The 23,461-nt window shown below is 38.1% G+C and overlaps 1 protein-coding gene across 2 annotated transcripts; it reads left to right on the plus strand.

Annotated features, from left to right (window-relative positions):
• Positions 1–804: 804 nt before the first annotated feature.
• On the plus strand, positions 805–22,974 carry fbxo18 (F-box DNA helicase 1). Of its 2 annotated transcripts, XM_042511300.1 has the most exons (21): positions 805–1,232; positions 1,960–2,127; positions 2,215–2,810; positions 3,071–3,207; positions 5,076–5,223; positions 6,695–6,876; positions 8,359–8,439; positions 8,676–8,767; positions 10,835–11,003; positions 14,410–14,629; positions 14,742–14,829; positions 14,905–15,000; positions 15,096–15,232; positions 16,228–16,324; positions 16,485–16,651; positions 16,805–16,877; positions 17,616–17,813; positions 18,271–18,396; positions 18,667–18,773; positions 21,130–21,264; positions 21,534–22,974. In XM_042511300.1, the coding sequence occupies exons 1-21, from the start codon at positions 1,214–1,216 to the stop codon at positions 21,690–21,692; spliced, it is 3,195 nt and encodes a 1,064-aa protein (XP_042367234.1). In that variant the 5' UTR covers positions 805–1,213; the 3' UTR covers positions 21,693–22,974. The 2 variants fall into 2 exon arrangements, with proteins under 2 accessions (XP_042367234.1, XP_042367235.1); XM_042511301.1 differs by lacking the exons at positions 18,667–18,773; positions 21,130–21,264; positions 21,534–22,974 and having other exon boundaries at positions 18,240–18,296.
• Positions 22,975–23,461: the final 487 nt, after the last annotated feature.

Raw genomic sequence — 23,461 nt, forward strand, 5'->3', positions numbered from 1 at the left:
TCAAGGAAGAATACTGGTATTTGTATGATCATAAAGCAAATGTACACAGTATGATAATAGTAAACCTTCATATCACAGTAAACTATATTTATATTTATGTTCAGAAAAAAAATAGAATAGAATTTATGAAATAAATGTTTATATACATATATTGCAAGTTCTATTTTTAAAGTTCTTTGTTTTTGTGTTTTTTCCCTGTTTACTTTCAGGTTATTTTCTCTTAACTTTTTTTCTAATATTTTACTATTCTAGGTAATGTCTTGTTAAACTGCTTGTTGCCTTCTATCCATGTTTTTGGATAGAGGGTTCGTTTTAAATCTAAACAGGTTGGCTTTCTTCTTAAAACATGGAGAGAAATCAATGATCAGTGAAAGAAGAAATGACCAAAAAATTAGCAAAAATGCTTGTAAAAAGTACAAAAAAAACCCCAAATAAAATTGAAAACTAAAAAACCTAAACATGTATAATAACTTTTTTAATACATTTTTAAATATGTACTTATGATAATTCGATTTTTTTGGCTAGCTTTCCAAAAAAACAATTTCCTAAATATAGCAATTTCGTGGAATTGTGAAACATTTTTCAACAGTCTGAGAGAAATAACGCCGATTTTCTCAGGGTTCAAAGGTTAAATAGTCCTATAAAAGCAGCACAATAGAAATGCTGTCGCTCCAGACTTCAAATGGATAAACATGTTGATTTGCCAGCGTCACTTCTCACTGTAGCTCGGTAGGTGGCGATAATGCGCCCTGAAGATAGTGTGGCGACCGATAATAAGATAAACGAAGAAGAAGAGATGTTACAGTCAGACGTCTTCTTGACCAACACGAACAGTTGAAAGCCTCTCCTCATATTATTGCAAGCATACCTCGAAGATTTTGAAGATCTACAAACGCAACAACACTAATGTCAGCGCCAGTGAGTTAATTTAGTGGCGGTGTCTGAATTTCCGAACAGGCTGGTGGTTACAAACATGAGTGAGAAATAATGTTAGCTTAAGTATAAAGATGCTACCAACAGTCGTTTTATAGTAATGTTTAGCTAGTTATCCTCAGCGACTTCCGCGGTTCAGTGCTGTATTTTGGTGGAAACTACATCGATTGCTTTCTGTTGAAGTTTTTTTTAAGTTTAATTTGGGCTCGGCAAGCCTAATTCTTAAACTTTGTTGCTCATGTAAACTTGTGAGTGAAAGACGGATGAGCTGGATACAAAGATGGAGATGGCTGTTAAAGGTAAGTAAGAAGCACACAAGCTGTGTATCAACAACGGTAAAATAACTTTACACATTTTTCAAGCTACATAATACAATTAATGTTTAGTGAAGTCTGGGTCCGACATTAGCAATTGTGTTCAAAACAGGCGAGTTAACGGACAGAAACACCGAAGTTGGACTCAGTTAGGGACTGTATTTTTTGTTTACCAGAGAAGAAGGCGGCTAGGGGAGACTTCCAGAGTATAAATAAAAAATATGAGTGATTTAGGAGAATCTTATAAGAAAACATGCCTTTAAAGTCAGGGTTCCCACAGTCCAAGGTCCAACCTTGAAAAGTCATGTAATTTCTCAGTCCCAACTTTTCAGGCCTGGAGAAGTCATGAAACTCATAAACGTCATTGAAAGTTATAGAAAAGTCATGGAAATGTGTTATGTAAAATAAATGAAATTACAGTAATGTAACATAACTTTGAATTCATTTTCTCAAATGACAAGACATAGCTGTTATTATACGTCAGCGTGTGATGTTTCCCTTGTTTTTATATATTTGTACATTACGAAAAAATGTTTAATCTTCTCCCTGCAGTCTGCCCCCCCCTGGCATGTTTGTATAACTCTAAAGACCGACTAGCTTAAATACCATTACAAATAGGAAAACTAAGAAAAGGCTTATATTGTGTAAGGAAAATCCTAAAAGAGTGATTTGTGTTTTGCTGACATGACTGAGTGTTTGTTGTTGTTTCTAGGAAAGGCCAAAAGGAGGCACCTGAATGCAGAGGAGTGTGATGAACTGGGACAAAGTGCAGAAGGCACTGAAGCCCTCACCCAGCCCCTCACTGTCAACCACAGTCAAGGCAACCGCAATCCCAACCAGGGGCTTTACCCTAAAACACCCACCAAGAGACGAAAGTGGGGTAATCTGCTTTAAATTATCTGTTACAAACCCATTTTTGTAGCATGCCATTGTTTATGCCAGATTTTAAAACTCTGTTTTTTCTCAGTATCTCCCTCAGGGAGCCCTGCCGGACAACAGAAGGGCATCAACAACTTTTTCTCTGTGACAGGAGTCATCAGTTCCAGTCCGCGCAAATCCTCCCAGCCCTGCTCGTCCACGTGCAAAAATGGACTCAATGGAGAACTTTTTCCCAAAAAAGAGCAAAAAGTTGCGAGAGTAGATGAGGAGGACGACGACGCAAGCCTTTTAGCGGTCCTGTTGGCGACAGAACCTGAAGCAGAGGAGGACGAGGTTGATGATGTGAGCCTGTTAGCTGCTGAGATGGTGTCACAGCCTCAGACAAAGAAGGGGGAAGTGGTGGATTATCTGGAGGGAATGACAGCAGAGATGTTTGGAGATGATTGTGAATTTGACCAATGTGACGATGACATTCTCAATGAGGACGAGGAGGTGGAAGCCCTCCCTGATGCCCACTACGGGCTACTGGGCAGCAGCAAGAACCTGCAGGAGCCCCAGGGCTGTATTGATGATCTTCCAGAGGAGGTGCTGAGACAAATATTGTGCCTTGTCCCAGCTCAGGACCTCTATCGCACTGTCAGCCTTGTCTGCCATCACTGGAGGAACATTGTCCTGGATGCAAAGGTTAAACAAACCACAAAATTACTTTAACATTTTCAGCAGGGTGATGAAGGTAATTTTGAAGCTTGTTTAGCCGTCTCTTCTGCCGTTCTAGTCCTGTTGAAATGTAGCGGTAAATACAAGTTAACTGATCCTGATCAATAATAAAATGCTTCATTTGGCCCAACACTGATCCGTCAGATCCAATCGGGATGTCCCTAGTTAAAGTGCACCAATTTAACACATTTGTTGTGGATGTTGTGTGTTTGTGTTCCACTGTGCAGTTTGTCCCCTTTAAGAAACAATACTACCGCTACATGATGAGGGAAAAGGAAACGGTGCGGGAGATCCAATTCATCCTGGAGAGCAGCAGAATAACAGATCCAGCATCATCACAGAACAGCATCCGAAACCTTGCTGTGTAAGTCTGCATTTAGCATTTCTGTGACAATGCTTCTTTTTTTTTTTTATTTTGGTGATCAAAAAAAAATTCAGTTTCAAGATACCCACAGATGATGAAAGCGTAGACATGTGTGATACATTGCATTGCATTAAAAAATTCAAATTAAACAAAACAAATTAATGGCGATGATCCCCCACCTCCTTCCACCCATGCACCACACTAGATCTCTGCATTATTTAACACAAAAATACGTGTCTGAGGAAAAAAATAAAACTATCAACATGCTGCAGGAGTTTCTGAATCACATCAAGTCTTGCAGCATTATATATTATACATAGAAATTCTTTTAATTTACTCAGAGGCCTCATTCATCGTACGCTAGTACTCTCTTACGCACCATGCACTGTAGCTACTGAAGTCATTAAGGAGACAAAACAGGGGAGTGTAACGTAACTTACAATCAATCATTTTTGTCAGGACAAGCAAACAAAACATACATGAAGAAGAATCTCTGTAATGTTTTGTATCATAAATCCACAAAATGGCATTCCAGGGCTAACGATAATGATAACCTCAATTCGTGATAGCATTAATCTTATAAGTTCAAAATGTAAAGAGGACTATGAATATGCATTTTGAGATTTAGCTATTTATCTTTGTAATACAACACCAATGTTGAGGGAGCCCTCAGCATCCCTAGAGTAAAGAAGAATGCATCCATTTACTATAAGCTTTTTTTACAATGTAGACTAAATCACATTATGCACCATATCCCTTTATTGATGTGCAAGCTATAAAATCCCTAAAAATATCTTTTTATACTATCGGACTGAATGCTGTTTATTTAAAGCTCTTGGACTGCTCTGTCATCCTCTCTTTGCTGCTAATCTGAAGTGACTAAGTGTAGACAGCTACTGCTGGTGGAGAGAAGGGGCAGGTTCCTCTTTAACTTAAAGTCTCATGATTTTAATCTTAACATGCATGGCTAATTTGGCTCAACTCTTCCGTTTAATATGTCTTAATTTTTTTGCTCGTTCATGATAAATAAAGCTCTGAATGACTGTGTAAAACATACTGGCTGTCGATAAAAAGAGATCTGGGAGTTGTCTGCATGGAGTACAGTCAGAGATGTCCCACGTCTGCAAGTTCATGTTCTGCTTGTTTGATAAATCGTTTGAACTGTCTCCCTTACTGGTGGATTTTGCTGCACTTATGGATAGCAAGCATTAAAATATATTTGAGTAAAATCTAACCTTAAATTGTTTACTCAGTGGTGGCCTCTCTTCTGCTGTGTTTGAGTGCAGATAACTCAGCCCTGCACACAGGTAGCAACATGAAGAAAAAGACAGAGACGAAAATCAAAAATAAATAAATAAATAAATTCAGAGCTGGGTTTCATGTGCCGACCCTCATCTAGTAGGGTCAACATTATCTGATGGAAATATTGTCTCAAATTTAATTATCAATATTAACAAAAAGTTGTTTTTTTTTATTTTGTTCATTGGCTACCGATGTTGTGCATCCCTAGTGTGTATTTTAATGGAGACAAAGTGGTAGGATGTTGACAGAGGATACAAATATGGAACATGTCACTTACAGATAAATACCAAGCAGACATTAAAACCTCCAAAGCAAAAGCTCAGACTGAGCTAACCAATTATAGCAACACAAAGCTGCTTAGTATTTGGATCGAGTGTAAACTCTTGACAGCTCTCATTATTTCTTTGAAATTTGCAACTCTTTTTGATATCATTACACTGTGGACCATTTTCTTTTAAATAACTATACATAATTATATGAAATGACAAAAGTATGCAAATGCTAGCATGCATAGATTTTAAAATGTTCACCGTGGTAACCATCTCCTCTGTTTACATTTTGGTCAGTTTGATGGCCCAGCATAAGGTCGGAGATTGGGTGAGGCCGGAGGATGTTCTGGAGTGTGTGAAGAAACATCGTCTTTTTCCTCAGGCTGAGGCCTCCATCAGGTTACATATTCCTGATATTCACAAGTTCTGTAACCTTGGCATTGAGGTAAGACTCTCACACATAAACACACCAAGGTCCTCTTGTAAACATGTAGAGAAAATGGACTACATGAGTGTACATGACCACTTACGGCTGGGTGATACGGCCTGCAAATAATATTGCAAAAATGAACAGGCTACATGGAAATACACAGTATTTATCTCAATATGTAAGCTACTAAAATACTAAACTAAATAAACTGCTGTTACAATAAAGTTAGATAAAGTACGTTTATTAAAAAGCCAAATAAAGTACTGTTATAATAAGATTAAATAATGTGCAGTTATAGTAAAGAACTGTCATTTTTAAATTAAATAAGGTACTGTCATAATGAAATTAAATAATGTGCTGTCATAATAAAGTAATATCAGGGACTGTTATAAAGTTAAATAAAGTACTGACATTATAATGTTAAAAAATGGAACTGTCATAATAAAGTTAAATAAAATACTTTCATAAAAAATGACAAGTTAAAGTACTTTCATAGTTAAGTTAAAAAGGTACTGTTTTAAAAAAATTAAATAAGGTACTGTCATATTAAAGTACTTTCATAATTAAGTGAAATAAAATACTGTCATCATAAAGTTAAATAATGTGCTGTTATTCTAAAGTTGAATAAAACCTTTATAAAAAAGTTACATCAAGTACTGTCATAATAAAGTTAAAGTACTGTCATAATAAAGTTAAAGTACTGTCATAATAGAGTTAAATAAGGTACGGTTATGTACTGTCATAGTAAAGTTAAATAAGATACTGTTATAATAAAATGAAATAAGGTATTGTCATATTCAAGTACTGTTTCAATAAAGTTAAAGTACTGTCATAATAGAGTTAAAAAAAGGGAACTGTCATAATAAAGTTAAATAAAATTCTTTCATAAAAAATGACAAGTTAAAGTACTTTCATAATTAAGTTAAATAAAATACTGTCATTATAAAGTTAAATAATCTACTGTCATAATAAAGTTAAATAATGTACTGTCATAATAAAGTTAAATAATGTATTGTCATAATAAAGTTAAATAAAATACCTATAAAAAAAAGTTACATCACGTACTGTCATAATAAAGTTAAAGTACTGTCATAATAGAGTTAAATAAGGTATGGTTATGTACTGTCATAGTAAAGTTAAATAATACTGTTATAATAAAATAAAATAAGGTATTGTCATATTCAAGTACTGTTATAATAAAGTTAAAGTACTGTCATAATAAAGTTAAATAGGGTAATGCTGTAATAAGGTTAAATAAGGTACTGTTTTAAAAACAAAGTACTGTTATAATTCAGTTAAATGGAGAACTGTCATAATAAAGGTAAATCAAGTGTTGTCATAAAGTTACATTACAGTCATTTTTTATTTCCCAATTGAAACCAGCTGTGATACATCAAGTATAAGTGATATATTGCTCGCTCGTATGACCTCTGTGGAACTAAAGTCAAAGTTTAAGGTCTTCACGTCCTTTGTGTCCCATCTCCAGGGTCCCAACCCCTACGCAGCCATGGCTGTCATCCTGATGCTAAGTGAGAATGTTGGTGACGTGCAGGCCTTGGTTTCTCTGCTCACCAACTACATGTCGCACACCGCCATCACAGAGTACCTCAGTCACATGGCCATGATGTTGCTCGCCATAAAGAGGAGCAACATCAAGATTAGTAACAGGTAAGAGCTGCAAGTTCTAGCACCTTACCCCCTTGAAACCTGGATCGACATCAGTTTTTCTCTGCTGTGTTGGGATGCATTTTACAGGCTACTTGATCTTTGAAACTCAAGCAAATTGGTTTGAGTTTCTTCCAAAACAAGAGAAAAAATGCAATAAGGAACTTGGCAAGAAATGTCCTGAAAATTGCAAGAAATTAGTAAAAGGCGACAAGAAAATTACCTGAAAATTAGTTTAAAAAAAGAGGAAAAAATTTGGAGGGAAAAATGTCAAGAAAACTATACATTATTATTTGAACTATATATTTAAAATTCTGTTACTTATGTTGCTTTAAATGTAAATTTAAATTTGTTTTGTTTTTGTTTTTTACTATGATTTATTTTTTGCTAATTTCCTGCTCATTTTCAGGCAATGTCTTGTTGAGTTGCACATTGCTTTCTACCCCTGTTTTTGAAGAATTCAAACCATTTTGCTCAGGTTTTAAAAGGTTAAAGGGATAGATCAGACTTTTTGAAGTGGGGTTGTCTGAAGTACTCATCCATAGTAAGTATTTTTGTACCTGACAGACTGACCTACTCCACATTTGATTACATTTATACAAGTAGTAGTCCCTTCTTTGAGATATTATCTGCAACAGCTGGAGGTCAGAACTTCCCCAGTTTTGCGTGCAGGCAGAAAGCTACGGAAGATAAGCAGTGTACTGCTTTGGGCGGACGCAGCAGCAAAATGTATTTTTGTCACTTGAAAAAAGCCACGCCTAAAATAATCAGTAAAATAATCAGTATTGTTTTAGGTGTGTGTTGCTGTATCTTAAGAATATTTACACAGCTTTATCTTGCTGTCAGGCTGCCCTTTTCTTACAGGGAACTGAAGGTAATATTTACATCTATGCTCTGTTAAAAGCCACAAGACTCCACTGACAAAAACGTTTAACTCACCGAACACAGGAGCTGCTTTTCTACTACTTTCTTGATCAGATAATTTATGAGTTATTGTGTGAGCCTCATGAGTCCCAGCTAACCCTTAAAACACCAAAGTCACACAATAACACAAACTATCTGATGAAAGCAGCAACTCCTGTGTTCTAAGAGGTAAAAGTACTGTTTTGTCAAAAGAGTCTGGTTGCTTTCAAAAGAGAGCATAGATAATGACCACATTTTCCTGTCAGAAAGGACTGTCTAACAGCCAGGTAATGTGATCAAAATATTGTAAATATAGTGTATACTTACACTGATATTGACTTTTTAGGTGGTTAGAATATGTTTTGCTGCTGCCTCAGTCCACAACAATACATTGCCTAGTCTTCATGGCGGTACTCCAGTCTGCTTCTCCAAACTGGGGGGATGCCAACTGCCATCTACTCTTGTTACACTGACTATAAAATAAGTAACTCATACGACTTCACTTAAAAAAGATCTGACATATCCCTGTAAATTCTCACGTAATGCTTGTCGACCTTGCTTCTTTTTTCCCTGTCTCTCCAGGTTGCATTACAACATCTACTATGTGCTTCACCTGATGGAGAACGGCCCCTTTCCTGTTTCACTAATGTACAGGACAAATAGGTACGTCCCTCTTTGTAAATCAACATCAGTTACTTCATAATGACAGACCCACTTCAGGGTCTGTTGGGTGAAAGAGGTCAAGCACTGTAGACAAAGTTTACTCCAACTTCTGTAATATGGCTCTCAGTCTGGTGATGTAACACTGTGGCAACAAAACCTGGAATGTTGTAACGGATATCTGAAGAGTTGTAGCTTTTCAACAGTCATCATTTTGTGTCTGTGTGTGTTTCTACTAGTTTGCCTCAGATTCAGCTCACACGTGAACAGCAGCAGATCCTCAGCCACGACATCCAGGAGGACCATGTGGTCAAGATCGTGGCTTTTGCAGGTACAGTGACCACTGCTCATGCCATCGTAGCCGTTGACATTCATTTAAGTGGTTTTATTTCATCAAGAACGCACTGAAATAAAACACTAAAATTAGTGATTCTGAGTAAAAGACAATGACAATTGTTAGTGTAAAATTGACATACACATTGTTATGGTTTACTCTGGCTCAGACCCACAGGATTTGCATTTGGTCTCAAAAAACACTGAATTACACAGCTTTCTGCTGTGGTCCTCTGTGCAGTCATAGGAGTGCCATAGAAATAATAAATCTGTATTTTTTGTAAATATTTTGAATCCATTTTCCCCTTATTCTTTTCTGTATTGTTTTTGCTTTTCCTTGAAGGGCCAAGCTTTTAATTAACTGCTTGTTATTTCCTGCACACCTGAATCCTGTGTCCACCACCAACAATAAGAAGTGGACATGCATTTGCATTATAAATATTTTCTTTTTTTGGCTTTTCTATGACTTCCCTACATGCAATATACACTCACTGGCCACTTTATTAGGTACACCTTGCTAGTACCGGGTTGGATCCCCTTTTGCCTTCAGAACTGCCTTAATCCTTCGTGGCATGGATTCAACAAGGTACTGGAAACAGTCCTCAGAGAGTTTGGTCCATATTGACATGATAGCATCACGCAGTTGCTGCAGATTTGTCGGCTGCACACCACATCCCAAAGGTGCTCTATTGGATTGAGATCTGGTGACTGTGGAGGCCATTTGAGTACAGTGAACTCATTGTCATGTTCAAGAAACCAGTCTGAGATGATTTGAGCTTTATGACATGGCGCGTTATCCTACTGGAAGTAGCCATCAGAAGATGGGTACACTGTGGTCATAGAGGGATGGACATGGTCAGCAACAATACTCAGGTAGGCTGTGGCGTTGCAACGATACTCAGTTGGTACTAAGGGGCCCAAAGTGTGCCAAGAAAATATCCCCCACACCATTACACCACCACCACCAGCCTGAACCGTTGATACAAGGCAGGATGGATCCGTGCTTTCATGTTGTTGACGCCAAATTCTGACCCTACCATCCGAATGTCGCAGCAGAAATCGAGACTCATCAGACGAGGCAACGTTTTTCCAATCTTCTATTGTCCAATTTTGGTGAGTCTGTGCGAACTGTAGCCTCAGTTTCCTGTTCTTAGCTGACAGGAGTGGCACCCGGTGTGCTGCTGCTGTAGCCCACCTGCCTCAAAGTTCGATGTGTTGTGCGTTCAGAGATGCTCTTCTGCATACCTCGGTTGTAACGAGTGATTATTTGAGTTACTGTTGCTTGTCTATCAGCTCGAACCAGTCTGGCCATTCTCCTCTGACCTCTGGCATCAACAAGGCATTTTCGCCCACAGAGCTGCCGCTCACTGGATATTTTCTCTTTTTCAGACCATTCTCTGTAAACCCTAGAGATGGTTGTGTGTGAAAATCCCAGTAGATCCGCAGTTTCTGAAATACTCAGACCAGCTCGTCTGGCACCAACAACCATGCCACATTCAAAGTCACTTAAATCACCTTTCTTCCCCATTCTGATGCTCGGTTTGAACTGCAGCAGATCATCCTGACCATGTCTACGTGCCTAAATGCATTGAGTTGCTGCCATGTGATTGGCTGATTAGAAATTTGCGTTCACGAGCAGTTGGACAGGTGTACCTAATAAAGTGGCCGGTGAGTGTATGTGTGTAGTAGGAACGCAACATTAGATGTAAAGTGTCAGAAACATCACCAGGGGGTTCCCTTTCACTAGGATCCAGATAGGTCTGTTCAAGACTTTTTCAGGGACCCAAAGGGTTTAAACATTCTCATGTAATGACCGGAGGTTTCTTTGGGTTGCATGTCTGCTCTAAAGTTATGCAAGAATACGTTTCATATTAATATGTTTTGTTACAATGTGACATTTGATTTCTGCACAGATTAAATTTGTATTTCTTTTAAACTCACCTTAAATGCAATTTCACATCTCAGAGTTTGAGATCACTAATCAGTTTTATCAGTGTTGCTGTGTAAAGTGAACAGATCAGAAGCCTTAGTGTCCTAGCTTAACAGTCCGTGCTGTCTTCCACAGGTACGGGGAAGACGACCACATTGGTGAAGTACGCTGAGCAGCGGCCACACTTACGTTTCCTGTATGTGGCCTTCAACAAGTCAGTGGCCCTTGAGGCGCGGCGCCGCTTTCCCCGCAACGTGGACTGCAAAACTGTCCACTCATTGGCTTTCCACGATGTTGGGAGGAGGTGAGTTTCCCCTCAGATGCTCCCAGTGGCAATCATAACTTTTGAGTTTTTGTTCATAAATACAGACTGTTGGCAAAAACACTATTTTGATGTTAAACCTTTAACATACATTACAAATATGCCCCACTGGCTGTTCACTATTCATTTTAGAAAGTGGAGCATCAGGATAACACTGCTGCTAATAAATGCCCCGCGAGTGAAATTCATACAGGGAGTTACGCCTTTCATTCAATTTAACTGAATATGTGTGGGAAAGAATCTTTGTAAAGAATTATGGAGAAGTGCAGCAACAGAGGGTGATGCAGACTTAGAGCTTAGGCAGCAGTTTTGGGCCCAAGCCCAACTGAAACCCAAATTTGCACTGTAAAAATAGGCCTACAGTATATTACTTATTTATTTATTTTTTAAATCATAAAACATGTATTACGAGCTAAGGGCTGGAGTGTTTCTTCGCACCACTTTTTCCTCTCTTCCCTCTGTAAGCCTGTCATCTTGTGCGTGAAAGGTTCAGCAAAAAGGCTGCATCCCTCTGTAAGTCTAGCACGCATGGCAATGGCAGTGCAGCGCATAGATATTAATCACCACTTTCAACTGCATGTTTACATCTCTACCACTGCTGATAAAGAAAAAGCTGAAACTGCCAACCGATTCACCTTACAGTTCCCCTTTCTTTCTCCATCCTATTTCTGCCGCATTCCCTTTTGAATCAGTCCATGAAAACTCCTGCCAAAGTGCCATTTAAGCATGAGACAGTTCATATCAGTTTGACAAAAATAATTACAGAAATACATGTTAATTTGGTAACCTGATTTTAGCCTAAGAGAATAGTGAGGAATTACTGCCCAGCTCAGCCTGAACCCGGTGGGTCCGGATCGGGCCCAATCAGGTTTAGGCAGAGAATCAGATCTCTGACACGTACTCACTGTATTTGGACACTTGGCTGCAGTAAACCTACTTCAGTGTTTTTTGTTCATGTACACACAAGCTTAATTGCTGACTTATTCCCCGGGGGGCATGTCAGACATATCACAAGACATTTGACTTAATCTTTGGTGCCAGTTGTATGAGAGAAATCATGAGAGTACCAACAGACACACCTGCATTTTTTTAACTTCATGCATCCCATAGGGCGAGGAGAGAAGAGTTTAAGACTTTACAACCACTTTGTTCGCATCATTTGAAAAATTAAGTTAGCGTCAGCTCATGTCAACTTAATCTGATTGTGCATCTAGACTGAATGCCCACTTCCTGCTTAACTGTTTGTGAAGCCCACAAAACTTTCCAATTATGAGTTCATGACCACCAAAAAAACTGAACTGCACTTCCAAAAAACCTCACTGTTATCTGATGCATTTCTGATTAAACCCATGGTAACTCAATAGTGCAGCAATAAAATAACCGTGACTTTAGCTTGTTTGCCTTTTTTTTCTGTCATAACTTCTCTTTTTCTTCAGGTACAGCGTTGTTCAAAAGTTTGGAATCAAACGTCATATTTGTGTCTTTCTCCTTTCCTTAAATAACAGCTCTTGTAACAGAGATTTAAAAAACAGTATCATTCAGACACCAGGTGTGTCATTTACCTTTGAAATAGTATGGGCCCTAAAAGGAGAACTTCCATTTAGTCCTCACAGTGTTGCATAACAGTGGAGAATAGTGTTCGATCTTGGATTTTGAATTTGTTTTCCAGTCCAGAAGAGCACAAGTGATCTATCGATCATTATTGAAGCACGGTAGTGCAGTCGGGCTGTAAATGTTTAGGTTTTCTTTGGGCCCTCTGCACTCTGCTCAGTGGTTAGATTTAATCTGTTTAAACTTTTACCAGTGCTAATCCTTAAACTAACTTTCTGAATCTATTGTGAGCTTTAAAGAAGAGCTTTGCCAAAACAAACATGTTGACATGTTGACACTGATACAGAAACCTGATTCTATTTAAATCTGCACGCATTTTGATGCTAAGCCTCCACTTTCTTTTACCAGTGACGTGTGTTTTTGTTAGGAATGCACAAATTGTGAATTTCTGGGCTTATTCCAGTGTTTAAAATAACAATTTGGCTGATACCAATGTTTCATTTTTGTTGTTATTTTGTCCCCTCTTGCATGCCAGGAAAGCAAAAATCTCATTATAAAAAAGAACTATTTAAAAGTAATTCAGGCCTTCATTAAAGGGTGTTTGAATGAGCACAAATTTAATTGTACAAATTTATGAAACTTTAATATAACACATGAAAAACATCTGTGACAGAAAAACATATATATACAGTATATTTTACACCATGATTCCCTCTCTTATACCTATTTTTTATTGCTTGGAAAACATCAAACAGCTGTATTATTAAAGATCCCAGCCATAAACTACATTTTACAAGATTACACTGAACACATCATGAAAACAATATAAATTATCTTAACCCAATACTCATTTTTACAGAACAAAGCTTGAACACATCATAATGCAACTCGATGCCACCTCCATTAGCTGTTAGTTTTTAACACTGTTAACCAGCTCTCCTCCTGCCACTTTTAACATGCTTTTTGTTGTTCACAGAATAGTATTATCAGAGAAAAAATAGAGATTTGACTTGTCTCTCATGAGTTTACTGTGCCCTTTCATCCAGACAGCGTCCCGGGGAAGATCTCTGTTGGTCCCAGACTATTTTTTAATTGTCCCTGGGAGGACTGGATGCTGTTATTCTCGAACCCTGCTCTTTATTCTGCACAAAATAAATAAGACACTACGAAAAAACACCTACCATCAGCAAATGCCAGTCATTTACCAACAGGCTAATGACAGATGCTGATGTTTGACAGATAAATCTGTGAATCCTTAATCTTTTGTCTCTTTCTGCCCTTTCAGTTGTCCGAATCAGAAATACTGATCCCTGGGGGAAAACTGTGGTTATTATGCTCGCTCTGATGCCAGCATAGCAAATTATAGCAAGTAGGAATAAGTAAAAGCACAAGTATACAGTAATAGACAATTATCACTAGTATGTGAACATTTAAATGAGAATATGGATACTGGGCTTAGTGTGTAAAGTGTAAAATATAAAGCTGTGCCTTTTGCTGCTATACAATGTTTAAAACTAGTTTGTAAGTTCAAAATATAAAAATGAATAAATAAATCTGAATAAAAAAGTGTGGTTGAACCTTTGTAAAGAATTTAGTTCTCCATGTACAAAACAAACCCTTCATACAAAATTTCATCTATTTAAAAGAGAACTTTCTATAACGTAAAAGCATCAAAGAGCATTCAAACATATAGAATCGTCCTCTCAGACATGCGCCTGTGCCCAATCAAGCTTTTGCGGCAGGAGAGTCCAAACTTTTACACTGCAGTGTGTATCAGTTATTTCTCATTTTTAAACCACGTTTCCTGTCTTGCTTTATGTGATCTTCTCTGCTGCAGATACAGTGAATGTAAGAAGCTAACCTTTAACCTGAAGCCATTCTCCATCAGCTCCGTGCTGCCGGAAGGCCGCGGCGGCTTTGCCAAGGCCAAAATAGTGACCACAACTCTCAAGACCTTTATGGCCTCAACGGACAAGGCTATAAACATTACTCACGTCCCTCTGACCCGCAAGGCCAAGAACGGCCTCAGGGAGGTTATAGACGGCTGTGAAAAAGAGGTATTAATGTATAAAAGTGTTACACTGCATACTTAACTTTTACTATGAATAAATATTAAGCAAGTTCTGCAAAGACGCATTTCAACTTACATCTTTTATTTTGAAATCCTAGTTGTTTGCCCATGATGCACAGATGATCTGGAACAAAATGAAGGATCTGAATGTGATAAAAGTAGAAGGCTTCAACATGGTCCATGACGGTACGCCAACTGCAAATGAGTTTAAGTGATTCTGTTCTCATATTGGAGGTGGTTAATGTAACTTTTCATTCCCAGGTTACCTGAAATTATGGCAGCTCCAACACCCAAAGCCCTGCTTGTCTGACCAATATGATGTCCTTTTCATCGACGAGGCCCAGGACTGCACTCCAGGTAATGATACAATAACTATCACAGTCCATAAGCATATCTGTGATTATTTTTGCTTAATTTTGCAATAGTGATGACATCCTCCCTCCCTCTCTCAGCCATCATGGATGTGCTTCTGTCCCAGCGCTGTGGGAAAATCCTGGTGGGAGATCCTCATCAACAGATCTACACCTTCAGAGGAGCCGTCAATGCCCTGAACATTGTTGATCACACACACATCTACTACCTGACACAGGTATACATGATCACATTTAACTGTGTTATCACTGTATTTTAGTTACCTTTATTATAACTGTATTTTATTTGACCTAATTGTTACAGTATGGTCTTTAGCTGTATTATAACAGTACAGTATTCAACTTTATTTTGTAAAAGTATTTAATTTTATTTTTCAGCACTTTATTTATCTTTTTGAATACAATTATTTTACTTAACTTTATAATAAAGGTACTTTACTTTTATTGTAATTGTAGTTCATTTAACAGTTTTGTGTTTTAGTAGTCTATAGTGGTTTAGAGTAAATTTTCAAATACTGACATAAATATTGTGTAATGCAATATAGTCTAAGAATATTGATATTTGGATTTTACGCCTTAATTAGGGTTATCAAAACAAAACTCCACAATAATGTCTTTATACAACACACAAAATATTCAAAATCAGAACATGCATATACCTAATAGTGGTATCAACAATCTCTATTGAGTACAAAAGTCCTTAAGTCAATTTAAAACTTAATTCAAAAAGTAAATCTGAAAACTCTTGCCACATCATCACCAAGACGGAGACTTTTTCCTTCAGTTATTCATTTCTGTGTAAACAGGAACTGCTGATGGGTAATGTGGCATCAAAGTAGTGCAGGTGTACTCTTAAGCTTCTCTTGTGTTTCCCGCAGTTAAATCACTTCCTGTTTACATGACCTAAAAAAATGGTGGGAACTGTATCGCCAAAACTGAAAACACATTCAGCACAAATTTGAAAAAGGCAGTGAAAAACAAGAGGTGTCAGCATGTTAATGAAACTAAAGCTTATAAAGTGTAGTACACTTCTCCATCCAGTCAGACATGTACCGTGTGTTAATATATTCCTTAACACCTGAGGCTCTGGCTTTGTTCATTAGGAGCTGACACTAATCAAACACTGTAAGTCACATAAAGAGAGTCTTGTGTTTAGCCCTCAGCTGTTTAGTGTTAATCAGAGAACCTCAATTCTTCTGATGTGTTTGTTCAGAGCTTTCGGTTCGGTGCTGAGATCGCCTACGTGGGTGCCACCATCCTCGAAGTGTGCAAGGGAGTGGAGAAGATTCTGGTGGGAGGAAGACAAGAAGGTCAATTTTGCAAACTTTTTAATATGTTGTCTCTTTATAAAACATACAACTTTATTTTAAAAAAAATGTGTTTAATCCTCTGAAGGTTAATGTAAGATGAAAACATTACATTGTCTCTGCTTTGTTTGCATTTCTGTGTGTGCTGCATGTCCATTTATAGGCGGAGTGTGTGACGAGACGGCGGACGAGATTGGAGCAGCTATGAAGACGGGTGTCAGTCTTTGCCGAGGGAAGACGGCCATCTTGTCAAGATGCAATCTCAATGTTTTCAGTGAAACAGTCAAACTCACAGATTCCAACCCGAACTGTCGGATCCACTTTATAGGGGTAAGAATTTAAAGATGTGCAAACAGACATACTCAGGGAAGTAGTAGCAAGCGTGTTTGAAATCATGAAGTCACATTAGATTACAGGTGATATCTGTCTAACTAGTATTCAAAAACCCACACCGATCATTGACAGATCTACCTTTCCCCTCAGGGTGTCGACGGTTACGGTCTGACAAGGATCCTGGACATCTGGCACCTGATGGAAGGAGATGGACAACAAAGATGTGAGATTCATGCACATGTTTACCCTTTGGCTAAATCCCAATACACCCATTACTCCAACCACTTAGCTATTACCTCTGTTTTGCGCGGTCACATTGAGGGGTAGGGTGAAGTCTGAGGGCTACATGGCCCTCCAAACCAAGGTTTTTCAGAGGCAAACTTTAAGCTGAGTGTTTTGAGAAATCTACAAGGTACAAGGTAGACTTATTTAAAATTTGTCCGAGAGCCTGCTACATCTTTGGAGTTGAAGGATGAGTTGATTAAAATCACCAGCTACTATGAAAATTCTGTTGGGTTGCTTGAGCGTGTTGCTGCTGATGGCATCATACAATTCCTGCAGTGCATTTTGTTTTAGTTTGCATTGGAGTCTTGTGTCCTGACGGCTCTGAACAAGGTTCGACTATCAAAAAAAGGAAAAAAAAGTTGCAAGATGGCTGTACAAGCAAAAATAGAGGGAGAAACAATAGAGCCATTGCATTATCTTAGTTTAATGTTGTTTCGATCTACTTTATGCAAGCATTATAAAAATTAAGATTAAACGATTAATTATCAAGGACTTGAAGAGTTGGCCTATTTCATAAGGGAAGATTTTAATTACTTACCCTTGTCATTCTTTTCTGAGGGGGGGGAAAGCACTGAAAGACAGGTAGGGGTAGAAATGAAAAATGGGATTTTCCTTTAAAAAATAATAAAAAATAACTAATCCTTTGACATTAATGTTGAATTTCCTCTGCCTCCAGTCATCAAAGATCCATTGATTCGCTGCTTTGCCAGAAAAAACAATCAAAATCCCTACGGGGCCTTTAAGAAGTATGTTTCACAGACCGAGGACGCAGAGCTGGACGGCAAAGTCAACATCGTTGAAAAATACGGAAAGCGCATCCCGGAACTGGTGAAGCGCCTGGAGAGTGCCTTTGAGGAGGACTTCCACAAAGCAGGTAAGCAAAAACTTCTTAAATTTATTACTTAAATAAAAGGCCTTACCAAAATATTGGTTGTCCAAAGGAGAAACATAAAACATTAACCTACAAACAGCACAGCAGGTAACAAACATAAAAAAAAAGTTAATTTAATGCTCTGTGTAGCAGTGAATGGTGTTTTTTATCAGAGGCTGTTTTCAGTAGCAGATTTAGTAGAGTTTTCTTTTCTTTTTTTTTAAGCTATATGGCACAATTTAAATGACAGTTTTCTGTTTTTAGTCTTACACAGAAGTTTAAGTTGTTTATTGTCCCTAAGGAACAGGAAAGTGGGTTTTTTAAGCTTACATATTTATGTCTTAAAATGCATTTAAATGTGATCCTCAGCATTGAAATTAATTTTTTAAGAAAAATAAAAACTACATAATGCACTTCCCTTTATGATAGGTTGTTACTGATGTTCACTGTTTTGTCCCAGACTTCATCGTTGGAACGGTCCACAAGGCCAAAGGTCTGGAGTTCGACACTGTGATGATTACTGATGACTTTGCCAAGGTTCCTGCTTCGAAGCACAACCTGCACTTTAATCCAGACTTCAGGTTTGGTATGTTGTTTTTTTTTTTTTTTTTTTACATGTATTTTGTCAAACACCCTCTCAGCTATCCTATATCCTGTATCTGTTTCCAACATCTCATAATGTCTTGCGTTTTGGGCTTGCTTTCCTGTTTCTTCGTTCATTTTTCTGTTAGAGAGCTTAGCTAGACTGATAATTCAGCCAGGCCAATATATCATCTGACTTTAGGTTATTGCAGATTTGAAAGTACTGAAAGTGTTTAGTAATTGCATACTTTAAATATTTCTCTTCCCTGCTCAGGTGATATTCCTGACGATGAGTGGAACCTGCTGTATGTGGCAGTGACTCGTGCCAAAACCTCACTGATCATCACTAAGTCCGTCCGCCGCATCCTCACAGTGGCTGGGGTAAGACAGAATCAAACACTACTTGTCTTAAAGGCTTCTGCAGCTTCATTTTTCTTTCTTTGTTAGAAGATGCACAAATATCTGCATATATTTGAAGCCAGGACAAAATATTAGCATCACATGATATTATTTTTGTCTTTTTTTCCATTTCCTCTTTTCCTACCATTTTTTCTTCTTGAGAAGTTAAGCGTGTGCGTCAAGTTTGAGTTTGCGTCAAAGATGACCCATCACCACAAACAACTTTTTTTTCGCCATTTTGTCATGTAGCTGTCAGGATGTTGTGGTTATAATTAAGTGAAGTGGGGTGTTGATGTGCTTCTGAAAGCCGCTTATCTCACACTTACTGGGAGGCTAAAAAGGTCATTTGTTTGATTCGTATCAATCCAATGAGTTTTTGAAACAGGTTTTTGAAATGCTCTGTGCGGACATGCAACATATGACCATAAATAATTGTATCGCAACACTTGATTGTCTCTTTGTCCGGTTGCACACGCTTTACTTAGCTCTGTATTAGTCTCAGTTACCAGTGGCAGGGGATTTTTGTTTTCACACATCGCTTACGTAGAAATATAGTTAAAATTAAATTTACAGAGAATTGGGGCTTCAGAGATCAGAGGCTGAGGAGACTAATGCCAGCACAATGTGCTGCAGCAGGTACTGCGGGTACTTGGCAAATAGGCAGAGGTGGAAGAAATATTCAAGTCCTTTACTGCAGTTCAAGTAAGAATCAAACCACAGCATGGAACACCTTCACTACAAGTGCATTCAAAACGTTACTTAAGTAAAACTAAGTATCATCAGCAAAATGTACTTAAAGTAAAAGTATTCACTGTGCAGGGAAATATGATGTTTTTGGCTTAATATAATAATATTAACGCAGCATTAATGTGTATGTTGCATCATACTCGTGTAGATGTTAGAGGCTGTGCTCAATTTAACTTCTTTATTTATTGTCTGGTAGTTAAATGTACAGCAATGCAAAAAAAGGTTTTATGGTGTCAGAAAGCTTTCAGAAAGTGTGTATTAAGAAGTAGAAGAATTTTCTCAACACATCAAGGAAGGAAGCAAGAAAAACTGTAATCTGAAAAGTAACTAAAGACTGTAGTGAATTACTATATTTACTCTGAGATATAGTGGAGTAAAATTATAGAGTTGCGTGAAATACACAAGTAAAGTACAAGTACCTCAAATTTGTACTGAGGTATAATACTGTAGCAAATGTACTTACATTCCACCACTGCAAAAAAGGATCTGCTCGTTTCTTTGTGTTCATTTTTAACCAATTCTTTGGTAAAGTATCATTAGGTATTTCTGCAGGAATATAAACAGTTTTTCTTATTTTTTTGCATTTGATGGATTATGGTCCATCAAAAATAAATGTGTGGTGATGTTTCTAGGTACCTGTCCTGCATCCTTGACACATTCAAGTCTAAAGTACGCGGTGTACTCACTATCCACGAATCCAGGGGAACAATAATTAATTGTGATTAAAGTTTTGCAGTTGTAATATATTAAAAAAAATTGATAATCAATTTGGCCATAATTGTACAACCCTTGGACCCCCTGAGTTTCCCCAGGACCTAATCAGATGACCACCCATAGAAAAAACGTTGAAATATAACTGATTTAAACCAGAAGAGAAGAGCTTAAAGGAGTACTCTTATTTAGGGATATGCTTAAAAGGGCTTATTCTCAGTGATCCAAATTGTAGCACAACCACAGCAGAAGTACTAAGTCAAAGACAACTTGCTGTCTCATTTATTTCTCAACTGAAATGTTATATTGAGCCAGGATTAGACTGAGTGCTTTTGGAAAGCGTGGATTTTCTGCCAATTGGATCTCAGTTGAGACATCCAGGGAGCAGATGTGTTGAATCAAGCCATACTTAAAACAAATGAAGCAAGTACTAAACTGAAACTTGATTTGTGTACACTTCATTCTTCGAACTTCTTTTTTCTTGTTCCCATTGCTTTCATACAACTTTTATGAATGAACTGTATAGTTGCTCTTGTTGGCGCCTGAACAGTGCAGATAGAAAGAACACCCACCTCGGTTTAATGGGATTTTGACAGTAAGTGTTGCTTTACCACTCTTTAAAAATTTACTATGACCACATGAATGAGCAACTCATTTTGTAAAGAACTTTGACCACCAGAAAGACCTTTTCCTTCTGGACCACAGGCTTTGAAAATGTACTCAATGTAATCCATCTATCAATGGACACTCCATTATGGACTAAAAAGCTAAAAGGCTAAATGTGTGAAGAGAGCTAGAGTGTATGGAGGGTGTTGAAGTAGGTAAAGAGGTCCAAGGCCCCCTCTCTCATTCAAATATAATAACTTCCTGTTATCTCTAGGAATACTTCCTAAAGTCCGAGATGCCTGGCACCCTGACGAAAGAGGGTGAGCCGCTCCCGTGCTGTGTCACCGACTGTCCCAACTGCACCACACCCGGCTCAGCATTCATAATGTGCAAACAACAGATGAAATGTGTAAGAACATATTAACTCCTACTAAGATCTAACAAGCCAACGTAATATTCTTATGCCTCCAAATACTATATAAAGTACAGCACGGTGTCTGTCATGGGCATGCTGTACTTCAAGGTCACTGAATATACTGTGAGCTTTAATCAGCCATTTAGCATTTGGCTGAATTTAAAAGTCAGGAAAATAAAACTATTGTTAGTTTTTGCCAGTCAGAAACATAACAAGACATGTCTTGATATGATCTTAAGTCTCTGTCTTTTGTCTCTGTCCAGTCTGATGGTGTGTCTGCTGGCGGCCCATTGTGTGAGAGATGTGTGTGGACACGCATTGGACCGATGGCCTTTTTAATGACTGAGGATGTCTTATCAATGGCACCTATACCTCGACGACCCCAGCCCATAAACAACATCATGCTGTTTGCATTTTTTTAACGCTGCTTCATGGACCTAAAACAACGCTGTTTGTTACAGTGCATTGTTATGTAGAAAGTGGACTCTCAGGGCTTTTTGAACAGCCGATAGCTCCAAGTGGCCATTACTATAGCCCCTTTTCCACTGCACGGAAAACGTGCTAACATCTGGCTTTTTCATGTAATTGGAAAAGAAACAGTCAGCATTCACACCCACGGTATTTCCACCAGAACGAGTGTGTATTTATGGTGGTAGCTTACAAGGGGTGGAGTAAACTCTCTTTTTTTTTTTAAAATGCCCCTTCGTATCATTCTATGTCCCCTCTCAAAATTCCGTGCACACAGCACGGAATTTTGAGCTCTCAGTGAGTTGTTTTTTTCCTCAGCAGCAGTTTGTCACTCGCGGGGGGGCTGTTTGATAATCTGTTCACAACTAATCCACTCAGATCAATGGATGAGAGGAGCAGCTGTTTTTGAGTAAATGCTTTCAGACCCAGCAGGATAAACATTTTGGTTTCACTTTGAATGCACCTGAAGTTCTGCAGATGAGTATGTCTGCTTTAAGTACCTAAGTGGTATGAGCAGCATATATATTTCAATAGTGCTGCTAATGAACGATCCAGCTCCAAAAATATAAAATCTATTTTGCAGCGTCAAATCATTTTGCAATATAGTCAGGGGTATTTATCGTCTCCAGCTCTAATTGGCATTGATGGAAACGCAACAACCATGTGAACACATTAATTTTAGCCTCTTAAGCGGAGAGATGCAATGACACGCCACCATACAATACCGTCCATCTCCGCCTAAGCAGCGCTCCAACATCGATCCAAATTAGTCTGCACTAAGTTTTAAAGAGAGCTTGAATAAGCTATCACTGTGAAGTTTTGACAAGCCTCCATCCATGCTGCTTTATGCGGTCCTCTTGCCTGTTTGTGATGTTGAATGTGATATGCCCACAAAAAACAACAAACAAAAAACACCCCCCCACCCCACCACCACCACCACCGCACACAAAATGATCATCTGCTGCAAGAAGTGTACACTCTGAAGAACTGACGTTAAACTGGAGAGCACAGTTTAATTCTGTAATAACTTTTGATATATATGTATATTTAAAAAAAAGAAAGCTGCTGACAGACTTTTGTGAAACTTTTTTTCCCTTAAATCAGATCTACAAGTTTTTTGTGACTTTTTTTTGGCAGTTTATGGGTTATAAGGCGTGTATAAAAAGTAGCTAACAATATAAAACATTTTAATTCTATTGTATTTACAAGAGTAAATAATGTGGTATTGGAAGAACAGCACAAGTCTATGGAAGTCTTAATTGTAGCTGTGACAACGGTACTCGACCATGTGTGGAAGGCAGACAAACGCACTAATGGCTGCAGTGGGACTTTACTGAATTCCTTTTCAGTTCTGCCTGCCAAACAGCTGCTACCAATCATTCCTGTTTCTTGGGAACAAGCTGCATTTCAGCAATTGGAACAACAGCACAAAAACTCTCCAGCACATGAGACTGAAAATAGAATGAATAATAATAATGCTTTGAGTATTAAAATACTACGTCATGTACGAGAGACGACCCAAATCTGATAGGAAGGTTTGTTTATGCTGAGCAAAGTGTTTGACGCTGACAACCAACACCTCTTAAAATGAAATTCTCTTGTGACATTAATTTGATTATTATTATGACTGTGAGACAATCAACCAGTGTAAGTGACGAGCTGAGAGTTTTCCTCTGCAGAAAAATGACAGAAGAATATAACAGGAAGTGTCGCCTCACAACTG

Source organism: Plectropomus leopardus, chromosome 22 (genome assembly GCF_008729295.1).
Source record: "Plectropomus leopardus isolate mb chromosome 22, YSFRI_Pleo_2.0, whole genome shotgun sequence".
Classification (NCBI taxonomy): Eukaryota; Metazoa; Chordata; class Actinopteri; order Perciformes; family Serranidae; genus Plectropomus; species Plectropomus leopardus.